General features: G+C 48.7%; 1 protein-coding gene and 1 non-coding gene across 3 annotated transcripts in view; one reads left to right on the forward strand and one right to left on the reverse strand.

Annotated features, from left to right (window-relative positions):
- The window catches only part of SLC7A8 (solute carrier family 7 member 8), a 56,668-nt gene that overhangs the window by 10,424 nt on the left and 30,080 nt on the right, over positions 1-16,164 (reverse strand). The window contains exons 4-6 of one of the 2 annotated variants that reach the window (XM_059913871.1): positions 4,201-4,326; positions 2,558-2,711; positions 1,815-1,938 (exon numbers count right to left, since the gene is read on the reverse strand). In XM_059913871.1, coding sequence (XP_059769854.1) covers positions 1,815-1,938; positions 2,558-2,711; positions 4,201-4,326 — 404 coding nt within the window. Of the gene's footprint in view, positions 1-1,814; positions 1,939-2,557; positions 2,712-4,200; positions 4,327-16,164 lie in introns of those variants that run through there. The other variant, XM_059913872.1, reaches the window with a different exon arrangement.
- On the forward strand, positions 9,432-9,538 carry LOC132361888 (U6 spliceosomal RNA). Its single transcript, XR_009502152.1, has one exon. It is a non-coding gene; the product is annotated as a U6 spliceosomal RNA (small nuclear RNA).

Below are 16,164 nucleotides of genomic sequence, written 5' to 3' on the forward strand. Positions count from 1 at the left end.
AACCACTACGTAGGCCAAGAAAGAAAAGGTGGTGAAGCTACAGACCAGTCTTCATGTATTGAAAGGATATAGGGACTTCCCTGGTGGAGCAGTGATTAGGAATCCGCCTGCCAATGCAGGGGACATGGGTTCGATCCCTGGTCCGGGAAGATCCCACATGCCGTGGAGCAACTAAGCCCATGTGCCACAACTACTGAGCCTGCGCTCTAGAACCCACGAGCCACAACTACTGAAGCCCGCGCGCCTAGAGGCCATGCTCCACAACAAGAGAAGCCACCGCAATGAGAAGCCTGCACACTGCAACAAAGAGTAGCCCCCTCTCACTGCAACTAGAGAAAAGCCTGCGCGCAGCAACGAAGAGCCAACGCAGCCAAAAATAAATAAATAAATAAATAAATTTATTTAAAAAAAAGAAAGGATATAAAATGTTGGGGAATCAGCCTTTTCTACATTCTCTGAGCCAAGTACATGCTTGATTTATAGCACATTTATATTTATATATAATTTATAGCACATGATGAGGAAGGGGTCGTGTGTAAGAGCTGTCTTGCTGGGGAGGGTTAGTGGTCATGTGAACAGGCTGCCATGGGACAGTGGAGGGCCTCTTTTTTTATGGTCTTCAGAGATTAGACCCATGATGACAGTGGCAGGGTGGGGCCGTGGCCCAGGTGAAGCCACATGAGGGAATTGCATGGCTCCCAGGTCTTTCCCGGATATCAAGGACCCCAATGCCTTGGACTTGTAAGATCTCTCCCCAGAGAGCACAAACTGCATATGCTTTTCCCTAATGAGGGAAGGAGTCAAGTTGTCCAGGTGAGGATATGGAGGCAGAGAGAAACTGCGAGTCTTGTGCAAGATTATGTCTTTCTGAGGAGGAGCCCATCTCCTTTATACAATCATCATATTTAAAGTTTAAAGTGCCCTAAGGACTTCCCTGGTGGCTCAGTGGTTAAGAATCTGCCTGCCAATGCAGGGGACATGGGTTCGAGCTCTGGTCCGGGAAGATCCCACATGCCGTGGAGCAACTAAGCCCGTGAGCCACAACGACTGAGCCCATGCGCCGTAACTACTGAAGCCCACGCGCCTAGAGCCTGTGCTCCGCAACAAGAGAAGTCACCACAATGAGAAGCCCGCGCACCACAACGAGGAGTAGCCCCTGCTCCCCGCAACTAGAGAAAGCTCGCGCGCAGCAGCAAAGACCCAACGCAGCCTAAATAAATAAATAAATAAACAAACAAAAGTTTAAAGTGCCCTAGATCAGGAGTTAGCAAACTTTTTTCTGTAGAGTCAGATAGTAAATATTTCCGTTTTGTAGGCCATACAGTCTGTGACAATGACTCAGTTCTGCCGTTGTAGTTGCCCATCACATCCTGGCCATCCGATTGCTCCTGGGCACCTGAAGACGTGGCTTCTGCCCTGAGGACCTGAGAAGACTTCCAGTCCCACAAAGCCATGGATCAGGGGAAAGCGAGGGGGGCTAAGCCCACAAGTCTATATTACCATTCCCAGTTTGAGGGCATGTGAGTTTGATTTCTTTCTTTCCTTTTTTAAAATTGAAGTATAGTTGATTTACAGTGTTTCAGGTGTACAGCAAAGTGATTCAGCTATATATACATTTATATATAATCTATATATATAAAGATATAAATACCTTCCTTTTCAGATTCTTTTCCATTATAGGTTATTACAAGATATTGAGTATAGTCCCCTGTGCTATACAGTAGGTCCTTATTGTTTATCTATTTTATATATAGTAGTGCATATCTGTTAATCCCATACTCCTAATTTATCCCTCCCCGAGTTTGATTTCTTACCACAGCGACTGCGTTTGATGCCAGCAGCTCCTGGGGGGACATTGCAGTGACATAAGCGACATTGGCAAAGACATACACAAATGTGACCAGTGGGATGGAGATGAAGATGGCTCTGGGAAGGTTCCTGTAGAGGGAGAGGAGGTGAGAGGGGGAAGGCCTGGCACCTGGGACCACCTGCCTCGTCATGGGGTCCAGGGAGTGCCTTCTGTCTTTCTGCACGAAGTTGTCCTTGCAGCCTTCTGCGATGTTCCCTCTCCCTGGGGGGTGGATTTTGTCTCCATATGGGCAGGATAATCGAAAGGAAACGAAACAGCTTAGGTTGGGAATATGTTCCATACCTGTTGATCTCTTCCTGACCAGAATGTCCACCATTCACTCCCCACCCCTCCCCGAACACACACCTCAAGATACAAAGACCTGCCTGTCATGAGACAGATGAGTAAGATGCCTGGAATCCTCTCAGGGCACATTTCATTCTCTAAGGCAGTGGTGTTATCTCAGCACCATGTTTTTCAGCTTTTCACCTGCTCTGGCATAGTCACTGGATCATTTTTCTCCTGGCAGGGTGGGTGACAAATGGTCTAAGTTCCTGAGAAATGAACTGGTTCTTCAGGATAGACCAGGTCATGGTCAGAAGGGGACTGAGGGGAGAAGTAGGCACTGGACCTGTGGCTCCCTCTTTCCAGTGGCAGGTGCCATGGATTTTGAAGGGGGAGAGGGAGAGCTGGGCTACTGCAACTCACTTGTAGGGATCGACAAGCTCCTCCGTCACGTAATTTAGAAAGTTCCAGCCTCCATAGGCAAAGGAGCCCTGAAGGAAAGCCAGCGCGATGAGGCCGATGTCAGGTTCCTGGAAATTCTCAAATGCGTTCTTTGGCTCCAGCCAGAAGTACTGTCCTGTGGACACAGGGGCAGGAGGCTGCTCAGAGAGACACGTCAGAACTCGGCAGCCCCCGGTCTCCAGTGAAGGCCACATGTTGGAGAAGCGGGGCCAAAAGTAGCAGAGAAGTAGAGGTCTACGACCCCCCAGGACGTGGTAATGATGAGTCCAAATGGCGGCTCAGGTTCAAAGCACAGTTCTGAATGTTCCTTTTTTAAAAGGCAGAGTTCCTTGGAAAGAAAGGCCAGGGGAGGTTACTGGGCAGGGCAGGGTAAATTGGAACTGGCTTGCCGGGATTCGGAGATTCGGAGATGCAGGATTGGAGTCACTGGCAATCTCCTGATCACCTTCCCTCATACCTAAGTTGGTACATTTTCATGGAGAAAGCACCAAGAACAACAAACCCTCAAACATAAGCTTCCGTGATGCTATTATTAGCTCAAGCTTGTTCTGCTTTCTTTGTCAATATCCTCCTGTCTCTTCCTAAGGCGTGTGTTTGGTCTCCCCTTTCATGGAATAGATCTCCTGAAGACAGGGATTCTTCAGCGAGGAGCTTTTCAATGGCCTTCCCAGCCCTCAGCACAATATCCTGCACACAGTGGGTCCTCAAGAAAGGCTGCTGATTAAGGTCATAGTAAGATACTGAGTAGCTGACCACACTTTACATCTTCATCCATAATCGAGGATTTGGACAGGAAATAACGAGATGAGAGTGATCAGGAGAAAGCACTGGGACCAGATTAGGAGGTCCCAATAAAAACTGGGCTGTCTTTATCTTTGAAAAGACAGCCCAGTGATTTCTTTAAGTCTGAGTTCCCAAAAACAATACAACCTGCTAAAGAATTTAATCCAACGGATGAAGATAATTAGGCATGTTATACAGCCGAAGCTTAATTATGTTTCCTGGAGTCAAAATCCAGGCACCCCACACCGCCTCCAGAGCTTGTGGGTGGGTGGGAGGTCTCCCTGTTTGTCATCTGATTTTCTCCAGGAGCCAGTGACATTGGGCAGAGTCTAGTGCTGCCACAGGTCCCATGGAAACCAAATACAGGCTCGGGCTTGGAAAGGGCCAAATCCAATGGGGAATGTTGGCAGGGGCCCCAGGAATGCAGAGCTCTCTCCTGTAGAGATTATGAGTAATTTTGAAACGTATAAAAAGCTCCTCTGTCTCCCATTTTAAGATATGGACAAGATAAAATATACGATACAAAGAGCTTCCCTGGAGCTGGGACAAAAGGGCAGTAGTATTCCAGAAATCTGGAATCTTCATCTACCTGTGCTGGAGCCGTGAGATCAGCATGGGAGGACTGAACTCTGCACACCAGGGGGGCGTGCCCAGCTCCCGGCCACAGTGGAGAAAATGGTTTCTCGTCCCCTTTGTCAAGCAAGTGAAGAAGAAAAGTCATTCAAGGAGAGAACTGGGACATCTCAGGGTGTGTACACATCCAAAGATAGTGTGGGGTGTGTGTGTACACACAAGGGGTGGCAAGCTCCGATGACACCCACCTTTGCAGATCTGTACAACTCCCATGACGATGATCAGGCCCAGGGCCAGGAGCTTCCCAGCTGTGAAAACGTCTTGAACCCGGGTGGCCCACCGCACACTGGAGCAGTTGACCCATGTGAGGAGCACTGAAATGACAGACCCCCAAACATACCCTCAGGGCCATAAGGAGGCTACAGGACCCCTCTGCACAGAAGTAGAAACGCTCCTCGCTCCTGATGATGAGACTGTAACGGGCAAGCCAAAAATGCCGCAAACTCAGCCCCAGTGTCCAGAAACTTTGGCCAGGATAGTAGGTTGGGTTACAAATGGGGATTACGTGCCACAAATTAGAGCTTGGTCAGAACATGCCCTTGCCCAGGGCTGGAAGCCAGAAGTTGAGCATGGAAGTGTGGGCGCTGGCTTTGGGGAAAAATCAAGCCTCTCATCAGGGCATGAGTGTGGGCTCTGTTTTCAAGATATTGTATGTTCAAGAGGAGACCTGAACAGCTGGTAGGATCCTGGATGTCATCTTCCTGAACCTGATTTTAGGGCAACAAGGTTTAGGGGAATCCTTTGTTACTTAGGTGTATCACGTTATAATTTACATTTAGTAAAATTCATTTTTCTAAGTGTACAGTTTGATGAGATTTGACAAATGTATTGTTTAATCACTACCACACCCTCTATATAGAACATTTCCAATACCCCAGAAAGTTCTCTTGTATATTGTACTCCTTTGAGGTCAGTCCCTTTCCCTTACCTCTGGAAACCACCAATTTGCTTTCTGTCCCTTTTCCAGAATGTCACATAAATGGAATCATACAGTATCTAGCCTTTTGTGTCTGGCTTATTTCACTTAACATGGTACTTCTGAGATCCACTCATGTTGCTATGTATATTAATAGTTCCTTTTTATTGTCAAGTAGTACTCCATTACATGAACGTATTAGTTTTCTATTTACCGGCTGATAGACATTTGGGTGGCTCCCAGTTTGGGGCTATTATAAATAAAGTTGCAATAAACACTTGCACAGAAGTCTTTGAGTGGATCATAGAGGTCTTTGAGGGGAGTTTTCATTTCTTTTGAGTAAATATCCAGGAATAGGATTCTGGGTCATATGGTGAACGTGTTTGACTTTATAGGAAATTGCCAAACTGTTTTCCAAAGCGGTTATATCATTTTGCATTCCCACCAGCAATGCACAGTCCTGTTGCCTGCATCCTTGCCAGCATTTGGTATTGTCAGCTTCAAAAGTCTGACCATTCTAGGGTCTTGCTTGGGGGTCCAGTGTGTAAGACTCCACGCTCCCAATGCAGGGGGGCCCAGGTTCAACCCCTGGTCGGGGAACTAGATCCCGCATGCATGCTGCAACTAAGAAACCTGCAGGCCACAACTAAGACCCAGTACAGACAAAATAAAATAAATAAATAAATAAAAGATGTGGTACACATATAAAATGGAATATTAAACAAAAAAAAGTTTGACCATTCTAAAGGATGTGTAGTGGTATTTCACTGAGGTTTTGGTTTGCATTTCCCTAGAGACTAATGCTGTTGAGCATGTTTTCATGTGCTTATTTGCCACCATCCCTATATCTTCTTTGGTGGCATGGAGGGCTTGGAGTCACAGGGCTCCCACAGAGACGCCAACAATGTGGAACCTCCAAGGGCTGGCGGAGAGCTTAGAGGCTGAGCTGTAGGACAGTTTTACTGCCACACTCCTTAAGCAACTTATGGGAGACCAGGGGCTGTGGGAACCCAACTTCCTGGTGGTTATGAAGTACTTGAGAATGTGGGAAAAAAATTAAAATCTTTGGGCTTCCCTGGTGGTGCAGTGGTTAAGAATCCGCCTGCTAATGCAGGGGATGCGGGTTCGAGCCCTGGTCCGGAAAGATCCCACATGCTGCGGAGCAACTAAGCCCATGCGCCACAGCTACTGAGCCTGCACTCTAGAGTCCGCGAGCCACAATTGCTGGGCCTGTGTGCCACAACTACTGAAGCCCGCGCACCGGAGCCTGTGCTCCGCAACAGGAGAGGCCACCGCAATGAGAAGCCCGCGCACCGCATCGAAGAGTAGCCCCCGCTCGCCACAACTAGAGAAAGCCGGCGCGCAACAGCAAAGACCCAAAGCAGCCAAAAATAAATAAATAAGATAAATAAATTAAAAAAAAAATTAAAATCCTCTTGCTTCCCTTTCCCCTGAAATAGTGACCAGGACGCCCCCTAGTCCTCCAAGGGTACAAGCCATACGTGTAAAAGCACGAGACTCCCTCTCTTCTCAAGCCTCTAATCAGGCCTCTGACTTCACTTGAACAGCTGATCAAGTTATATCATTACCTTATCCAGAAACTGTGCTTTTACTTTTCAAGTACTTTCCAACCTTACTTGATTCTGAGAACATTTCTGCAGGGTAAGGACCTGACATTATTATCCATCTGTAACCTTCCTCCCTGAGCTGTTTCTACCTGGCAAACTCCTCAGCTTTCAAGATCCAGCTCAAATGTCACCTGATCCGTGAGTCTTTATTATTTTATTTATTCCTGACAAGGTGCCTGCCAGGTAAGATGTATCAGCTGCGTTTTGTAGGCAAGGAACAAAGTTCGTCTCTCCTTTCTACTCCCAGACCACTTTGTTAATAAGGTTGGCACTTATTTCTTTGTATTACAATTATCTGTTTCTTTTTCTCTGTCTCCTTGTAGACTAGGAGGGCGGACTGTGTCTTTTTCATATATTTTTTATATATATATTTTTTATAAGCAGACATTCATTTTTAATTAATTAATTAATTAATTAATTATTTTTGGCTGTGTTGGGTCTTCGTTTCTGTGCGAGGGCTTTCTCTAGTTGCGGCAAGCGGGGGCACTCTTCATCGCCGTGCGCGGGCCTCTCACTATCGCGGCCTCTCTTGTTGCGGAGCACAGGCTCCAGACGCGCAGGCTCAGTAGTTGTGGCTCACGGGCCTAGTTGCTCCGCGGCCATGTGGGATCCTCCCAGACCAGGGCTCAAACCCGTGTCCCCTGCATTGGCAGGCAGATTCTCAACCACTGCACCACCAGGGAAGCCCCTATCTTGCTCAATTCAATAAGGATTTCAGGATCACATGCCTGGTAACAGTTCAACCTAAATCACTCCAAGCAACTGGGCCTGTAATCTCAACTTCTCCCCAGGGCCACTGGGTACAAGGCCAGGCCCCTGGGACCCAGAAGTTCAAACAGATACAAACAATAATGACTAAAGGGTAAAGGAGACTGATCTATGAAAGGAAGATTAGGAAACAACACCCTTGTGGCTCGAGGATAGGTAAGGATTACAGAATAAGGACCCAGATCATGATCTCATCACGCAGAGAAGAAAACCATCCTAACCAAGGGGAGGAGAGGGCAAGGGCGGGGAGGAGGAATGTGGTCACCTTCCTGTGTGCTGGCATAGAAAACACAAAGGGACCTTATCCAGGCAGCCAGAAAGACTTCTCCACAGTGTTCCTGGGGGAATCGAGATGTTTGAGGAAGGGACAATTTGTCAAATTAACTTACTGTGGGTGTCTTCTGTCCTGCCTGAGCCTATACACACAAGAACCCAGCCCTTGACTAATCTTTGACCTTTAGCCTTTTCGGGGATCTTTCAGACATAAAACAGATATCCTGAGACTAGGGTGGAGGAGACCGGCTGCCTGTGACACTAATCTCCTTGGACAACGGCTGCAGGCCCTGTCTGACCCTTTGCCCTGCAGTTGGGTGATCACAGCATGTGACCGAGGGGAAAAAGGGTACTTTCAGTCTCCTGGTACCACAGGATAGCGTCCCTCACAGCAGGCTGAAACCCGAGCTCCATCCGGAGAGGAAAGGTCAGTGAGTGAAGGCAACACTTGCCAAGCCCCTGCCCTGCTCAGGCGTCCTGCCTCTGTCTGTCTGTACCCAGCGCCCCTTCTGTTGCTGAGGTCTATGTCCCCACCCTCTTCTCAGCCAGATCTTGAGTTCTGCATGCTTGAGATACAGTGACCTCAGGGAAGCCACATGTAGATGGGGATCAGTGGCCACTGCAGCTTGAGATGTGAGGGTTTTCATCCAACCATCCATCCATCCAGCCACCATCTATGAAGAGCCTACAAGTGCTAGATACTCTGGTGCGGGGAGTTATAAATAAGACACAAGTCCCTTCCTGTTCTCAGGAAGTTGACACTGTAAGAGGGGAGATGGATGAGCTAAAAGATGATCACAAAGCAATATGGTGACAGTACAGCTCTTCATAGAACCTGGCAGGCATCTGTGAGGAGCCCCTAGCCCAGCCCAGGGAAATCAGAGATGCTTCTTGTAGGTGGGGAAGACCCTAGCAATACAGAGGATTTTATAATTTGGGGCTAGCTGGACAAAATAAACAAGAAGGCATAAGACTCTGGTCCTTGTCCATTATAATCTGGCCATGGGGGTGGTACAGCCCCATGGAATACCAGCCTTCTGTGTATTTCTTGGGCATTTTCTCCTCTCTTTTTCTTTCTGTTTCCTGGCTTTAAAAAAAAGCTGGGGGTGGGGGTGGGGCGTGGGTGAAAAGTCTCATCTTCTCATCAAGAAGATGAGACTTCAAGAAGATGCTGAAGTCAGGGGTTGGTTACTTAATCTGCCCAGTTTGAAAAGCTTATTGTCAACGTAATGGGAGGGAGACAAAAAAAATGAGGCAGGCAGGAGGAGGGGACTCAGAACTCAGAAATCTCGTAAGCTGCCCAGAGCCCAGGGCCTAGCAACTGCCAAGTAGGAGAGGTGGGCTCAACGCTTCCTGCCCTGGAAAAGCTGCAGAACTGGCAGAGATGCAGAGTCCTTGTCAGAGTCATGACAGTGCAGATCCCGTGGCTGACCTGGAACGTGTCTACCGTGGAGAGGGTGGGTAAGCTCCTGCTCCCTAAGAGAGGGTACCCCTCACCCCAGGTCAGCTCTGATCCTCAGACTCCGACCCCTGGGGAGTCATGAAGCTTCTCCTTCACTTCTCCCCCTGACAATGACACCAGAACTCATGGGACCTGTGGTAGGCAGAACAATCGCCATCCCAAAGATGTCAACATCCTAATCCTGTGAATGTTACCTTACAATTGGAATTTTACAAATGTGATTAAGGATCTTCAGGTGGGGAGGTTATCCTGGATTATCTGAGTGGGCCCAATGTCATCACAAGAATCCTTATAACAGGGAGACAGGAAGGTCAGAGTTACAAAGGAAATGTGATGATGGAAAACAGAAGTCAGAAGGAGAGAAAGATTTGAGTGCTCGCTTCAGCAGCACATATACTAAAATTGGAATGATACAGAGAAGATTAACATGGCCCCTGCGCAAGGATGACACGCAAATTCGTGAAGCGTTCCATATGTTTACAGAAAACAAATTTATGGTTACCACAGGGGAAGGGGAGGAAGAGGGATAAATTAGGAGTTTGGGATTAACATATACACACTACTATATATAAAATAAACAATAAGGTCCTACTGTATAGCACAGGGAACTGTATTCAATATCTTTTTTTTTCAATATCTTGTAATAAACTATAATGGAAAAGAATCAGAAAAAGTATCCATATAACTGAATCACTTTGCTGTACGCCAGAAACTAACACAACATTGTAAATTAACTATACTTCAATTAAAAAAGAGAGAGAGAGAGAGGGAGAGATTTGAAGATGCTATGCTGCTGGCTTTGAAGATGGAAACAGGGGCCATGAGCCTAAGAATATAGAGGGCCTCTAGAAGCTGGGAAAGGCAAGGAAACAAGCAAAGGAGAGCCTCCAGAAGGGACACAGCCTTGTTGACACCTTGAGTTTAGGACTTCTGACCTCCAGAACTGTAAGGTGATAAATCTGTGTAGTTTTAAAATTTTTTTTAAAATAAATTTATCTATTTATTTATTTATTTTTGGCTGCATTGGGTCTTCGTTGCTGAGCGTGGGCTTTCTCTAGTTGTGGCGAGCTGGGGCTACTCTTCGATGTGGTGGTGCACAGGCTTCTCATTGTGGTGGCTTCTCTTGTTGCAGAGCATGGGCTCTAGGCGTGCAGGCTTCAGTAGTTGTGGCACACGGTCTCAGTAGTTGTGGCTCGTGGGCTCTAGAGCGCAGGCTCAGTAGTTGTGGCTCACAGGCTTAGTTGTTCCACGGCATGTGGGATCTTCCCGGACCAGGGATCGAACCCGTGTCCCCTGCATTGGCAGGCAGATTCTTAACCACTGCGCCACCGGGGAAGTCCCAATTTGTGTAGTTTTAAGCCATTAAGTTTATGGTAATTTGTTACAGCAGCAATAGGAAACGAATACAGGGCCAGACACCACACAGAAAGACCAGAAAGCAGGGGGCATACCCTTCAAGAGGAAAGCTTTTTAAAAGCAACCAGGCAGGGACTTCCCTGGTGGCGCAGTGGTTGAGAATCCACCTGCCAATGCAGGGAACACGGGTTCGATCCCTGGTCTGGGAAGATACCACATGCCGCAAAGCAACTAAGCCCGTGCGCCACAACAACTGAGCCTGCGCTCTAGAGCCCGAGAGCCACAACTATTGAGTCCACATGCCGCAACTACTGAAGCCCGTGTGCCTAGAGCCCGTGCTCCGCAACAAGAGAAGCCACCGCAATGAGAAGTCTGCGCACCACAACGAAGAGCAGCCCCCGCTCACCGCAACTAGAGAAAGCCTGCGCGTGGCAACGAAGACCCAACGCAGCCAAAAATAAGTAAATAAATAAAATAAATTTATTAAAAAAAAAAAAATGGCAACCAGGCAGCACACACTGGGACCCCAAAGGAGTGTGTGTCACAGGCCTTGCAGGACACCAAGTGGAGGGAAGGAGGGAGGAGCTCTAGGAGCGGGCAGCGAAAGTGAGGTCACCAATGTGCTGACCTGGTTGGCGAATTTCCACATCACATGCACCACATGACAGCATCTCAGCTCTTCCACACACCCAGATCCTATGGCTAGAGAGTCACTGCCTCCTCTTCCTCCCCTCCGTAACTCAATACAGTAGTAAACAGGCACGCCCTAGGGTAACTCAAGCTGTGCTTTTCCTCTCAGAAAAATTCAGGGCAAAAGACTCCCCATACCCCTCCTTCATCTAATCCCAGCTTCCCCTCCATGTATGCAACCCAGATGCACAGACACCCACAGGCCCAAGAGTTACAAACCTCTCGCGAGGCAGGCGGAGTGCCGCAATGTTCACAGACACGAGTCCTTTGTTCTCTGCCCCCAGAGTTTTGTTGGTCTCCTAACTTTACAGACCAGAGGCTACAATCAAAGGCCATAAAAAGATATCACGATGGAAAGCCAAGAGATGAACAAACTCAGGAGTCCAGAGTCTGAGATCATTCCTCCCGGCAGACGGTAAAGAGTGGCCCCACTGTGTGCAGTCTTGTCGTGGATGACGCCCAGTGCTCTGCGGCTTCCCCAGGTGGAGTTCACCCCACGGAGTGGCAGAGGTGAGGCACACGAGCTCCAAGGATTACGAGTATTGGAAGGGAAGAATAGGAACAACATTTGGGGGGAAATTTTACCTTAAATTAATACATTAAAGACTATCGGTAAAAGAGGCAATTGAAAATCAATCTCTCTAGTCCATTTTGAAACAGAACACCAGTGAGTCATTAGCATAAATAAATAAATCTTCCTTCAGAAAATTTTAAGGATGGATTAGGGGATTGTGGGGTTGGTCTTAAGTCCCTACAAACTTCACAGAGCCAGGGCTGTGACTTTATCACTCTTTCCCTCACCTCTACCCGGCAACACCTGGCGGGTGGAGGACCACGTGGGTTTCTGGTGTCTTTTTCAAGTGCACAGCAAGCAAGTAGAGCTCAGATCAGCTTGTATATGGAGTGAAGTGGTAACGGTGCCGGTGGGGTTGAGCAAATTGGAGGGATGGAGGCAGAGATGGCTCCCTTGGAGGGACCTGGCAGCCTGGGCGGACTAAGAATCAGACAACTTAGAACTTGAAGAACCCAATGGCCATGATGCCCTTCCCGGCATGGTCACTTACTCTCTGGACAAGCCAGTCAAACTCTTTGAACCTCCCCTCCCTCTCTGTAAGATGGAAGTGTGGTCCATTTCAATCCCACGAGGATGCTCTGTAACCTGTGTGCTGCTGTATAAAATGTTGTGGTCATTTTTATTGTTCATACGCTAAGAAACTAGAACTCAAAAAGAGGCCACGACTTGCTCAGGATAATGCTGACGACTGGCAGCAAAGCAGAGTGGATGGGAAAGGGGACGGTTTGGAGGGTCTCGGAGACGCCGTATCACACATCAGGACCTATCTTGCACTGTTGCATTGCTTCTCCCTTCTTGCTTCTTCCTCTATTCCTGACCCTTTGCCTCAGTTTCTCATCTGTTTCAACCTTTTTCTCAGGAGGATACTCATCCACAAATTACCTGCTCTGGGGTCCTTCAACCCAAGCTGTCTGAAAGTGTGGGCACAAAGGTGGATTAGGGGACTATGGGGCTGGTAAGCATAAGGCCGAGGCACTGAACCAGGAGCCCAGATGTTCAAGCTTGTCCCTGTGCCTTGGTCTCCACAAGACAGTTGCACCACCCATTCTGCAGGACGGAATGTCCTACAGAAAGCAAGGAATGCTGTTGTTGCTGCGCCTGCTCTACCCATCGGGCCCAGAGAAGAATGAAACTTCCCTATTCTTCTGCAGCCAATAGTACACACAGCCATTAACAACACTCTGCTGGCCAGGGTGATCTTGAGGTCTCCTGTATCTGCCTGGCACACAGTAGGTGCTAACGCTTACTGAATAGAGGATGGATAGATGAACAAATCTAGTCAGAAAATACCAAGTGTGCACAGGAGCCATTGTTCTTCCCTAGGGAGTAAATATCAGGGTTTTTACATCGTGGGACAGCCCCATGAAGCAGGGAGGGCAAGTACCAGTGATGCTAGGCAGAGTTGGGTGCAGGGTACATATCATGGCTTCTTCTCCTTCCCCCGAGAAAGCTCACAAAGCACAGGCTATCCCTCAGTGACCACTGGATGACCGTCTTCAGGTCCTCCCTTGCTTCTGGACACAAGACTTTGGCTTCTTGCTGAGTTGGGCTGGCAAAGGGTCATTTTGTGTCTTCATCAGAGGGCCAATGAACACTTTCCCACATGGGTCCCCAAACCAAACTCATTCTTTTCACCAAGCCAGCTTCTGCTCCATGAACCACACTGGTCTGGTCTGACGGGTGAAAGTCAGGAAGGGGCCATTTGGATAGGGGGCTGGATTTTTATTTATTTATTTTTGGTTGTGTTGGGTCTTTGTTGCTGTGCACGGGCTTTCTCTAGTTGCAGCGAGCGGGGGCTACTCTTTGTTGTGGTGTGCGGGCTTCTCATTGTGGTGGCTTTTCTTGTTGCGGAGCATGGGCTCTAGGAGCACGGGCTTCAGTAGTTGTGGCATGCAGGCTCAGTTGTTGTGGCTCGTGGGCTTTGTTGCTCCATGGCATGTGGGATCTTCCCGGACCAGGGCTCAAACCCGTGTCCCCTGCATTGGCAGACGGATTTTTAACCACTGCGCCACCAGGGAAGCCCAGGAGGCTGGATTGATTGTTATAAGAACAGTGCTGATTAGAATGACCTGGTTGGGGCTCATTTGCAGACAGCTCTTGGTACTGGAGGGAGAGGTCTGCACCCTAGTACCCAGAGGCACATTTCCAGCCTCATGGGCAGTCAGAGAGACCCAGAACCTCATCTTATATGTGAGTGAAGACCCCCGCTATTAGTGCCAAAGACAGGACTGCCCCCCTTGGGCCCCCTGCTCCCCCACCCCCACCAATTCCCAGTTGCTTATTCTGCCACTACACCAGCCTTTCTTGTACCATATGCACATCACCCTTCTTTCCCTTCTCCCATTCCCACATCCTCTCTCTCCCTTGCTCCTGTCAGTGGTACCTATGGTCACTGCTGACAGTGCCACTAGGGGCTCTGAGTCTGTCATCTGAAGATGCTGGCCAGATTGCTTTCTGGGCGGCAGGAAGTAAGATGCCAGTGTGAAAAAGGGGAAGACCAGGATGGCCGCCCCTCAGGATCCAGGAGCGTTGTGTTCATCGCCCCCAGGGTTTTGGAAAATTATTTCCCACAAGCAGACTTGCTTTTCTGCCTTGTGTCCCCTCCTCTGGTCCCTTATCAATGTCACCATCAGATTTCCCTCCAACTCCAGGAACTCCATTTGGATTTCTTGGTATTGCTGGCTCATTCCTAGGAGTGAACTGGAGGCAGCTTGGAAAGTCTTGTTTTCCTTTAGCATTTCCAGAACCAGGGCTTTGTTTTTTCAGATAAGAGAAAACAGGCAGTAAAAATGCCCAGACTTGCCAAAGTCCATAAAGACAGATGGTGAAGAACAGAGGAAAAGAGTGAGCATGAGAGACAACACGGGGGAGGAAGGAAGAGGAGGAACAATACACACCATTACGAGTGAGAGCGAGCGAGCTTGAAAGGAGCATAATAGAGAGAGAAGGCCAGGACAGAAAAAAGAAAGATGGAATGTATTAAAGCAGATAGCTGCTGAAAGGGAAACTAGTGATGCCACTTGGTAGAAATCAGAACACCCTGTTCCCCTCCAGAGCTTCAAAATAAGCACCTTTCCGGGATGGAGTTCCCCAGCCCTCTGAAGCAGCTATAAATTTCACCTGGGTCATGTGCCAGCCAGAAGCGCTGGTTTATTAGTCTCCCCTTTTGCTGGGGCATGCACTCCTCCGCCATCTGCCATGCTCTGGCCAGCTCCCCCTGACTCCCTCCCTCTGGACCTGGAGCAAAAGGGGCGAGGTGATGCCCCTCCGACCAGTCCTCAGGGTGGTGCCTGCGCCCAGCAGCGCGCGAGCTCGCCGCCTGCCGCGGCGGGTGTGGCAGCACTTGCCTCTGTGATAGGCTGGAGGCGGCTCCTTAGAAGGAACTGGGCACGTGTTTCTAATTGTGGAAACGCTGCTTCCCTTAGCCTGCCTAACCTCAGCCGGTTCCAGATCTAGGAGGTAACCATTGCCGGCTGCCAGAAGGCACTGATAGGCAAAGAAAACACCGGAGCCCTATCTGAGTTCTAAGGCACACAATCCTGAGACTTGGATAAGGTTCCAGTTCTGCCCACACAGGCCAGCCTGAGCTATCTTTCCTCCTCATAGGCCTCAGAGAGCCTGGGAGGAAATTGAGGTAGGAGTAGAGACACAGAGCCAGCTCTCTAGAATCCTTCCGGGCTCACCCAGGGCCAAGACATTTTTCATATGGGATCAGGAGCCGAGTTATAAAGTCTCAAGTCTCTGCCTACCCACAACAAAGGCTGGCATTATTGTATGAGTAAATAACTTGACTGGTGAAAGACAAAAACATCAGAACAAAGCAACAACAACAACAAAGTCAAAGCAGCTCTTCCCTATAAACTAAGCCCTGATTCCAGCTCCTGTAAGGTGCACAGTGGGGCTCTGAAACAGATCTTACCTACCAGACTACAGCAAGTTTTCCCTTCTCCAGCCCTTTTCATCTTGAAGCACTGGCAATGTTTTAGAAATCTAAGAAGGCCCTCTAAGGAGAGATGTGCTGAACCTTTGGAAGGGCCTCTCTCCTCCAAGGACAAACAAGCAGCGGAGGAGGGGTGCACAGACGCTCTGGAGCTTCTGGACATCCTGATTCACACAGCTCGACCCGGACACTTCCAGCTAAGCGCCTGCCCATGCTGCCCCACCCCCTTCCCTTCCCTTCCTGGCTCCTCTTACTCTTCCTTCTTATCCTGATCCCTCCCTGCCAGTTGTTGGACCTGAAGTTTCTGCTGAATCACCATCCAGTACTTAGTTCAGCCAAGAAGCCCAAACACCCAGCTCAGCAATTTCCAAGAGCTGAGTAATTCTTCAGCATTAGCTAAACACGGCTCCTGAGCTGGGGTGGGGGAGAAGAGAAAAACGGAAGACACAGGGAAAGCAGGGGAGACAGGACACAGCATGCGGTGCTACCTGGGGGAGCCCCCTTTAGTTCCTACTCATTACTTTTCCAGCCCAGGCCTAAAAAAT

Source organism: Balaenoptera ricei, chromosome 2 (assembly GCF_028023285.1).
Source record: "Balaenoptera ricei isolate mBalRic1 chromosome 2, mBalRic1.hap2, whole genome shotgun sequence".
In the NCBI taxonomy this organism is placed as follows: Eukaryota; Metazoa; Chordata; class Mammalia; order Artiodactyla; family Balaenopteridae; genus Balaenoptera; species Balaenoptera ricei.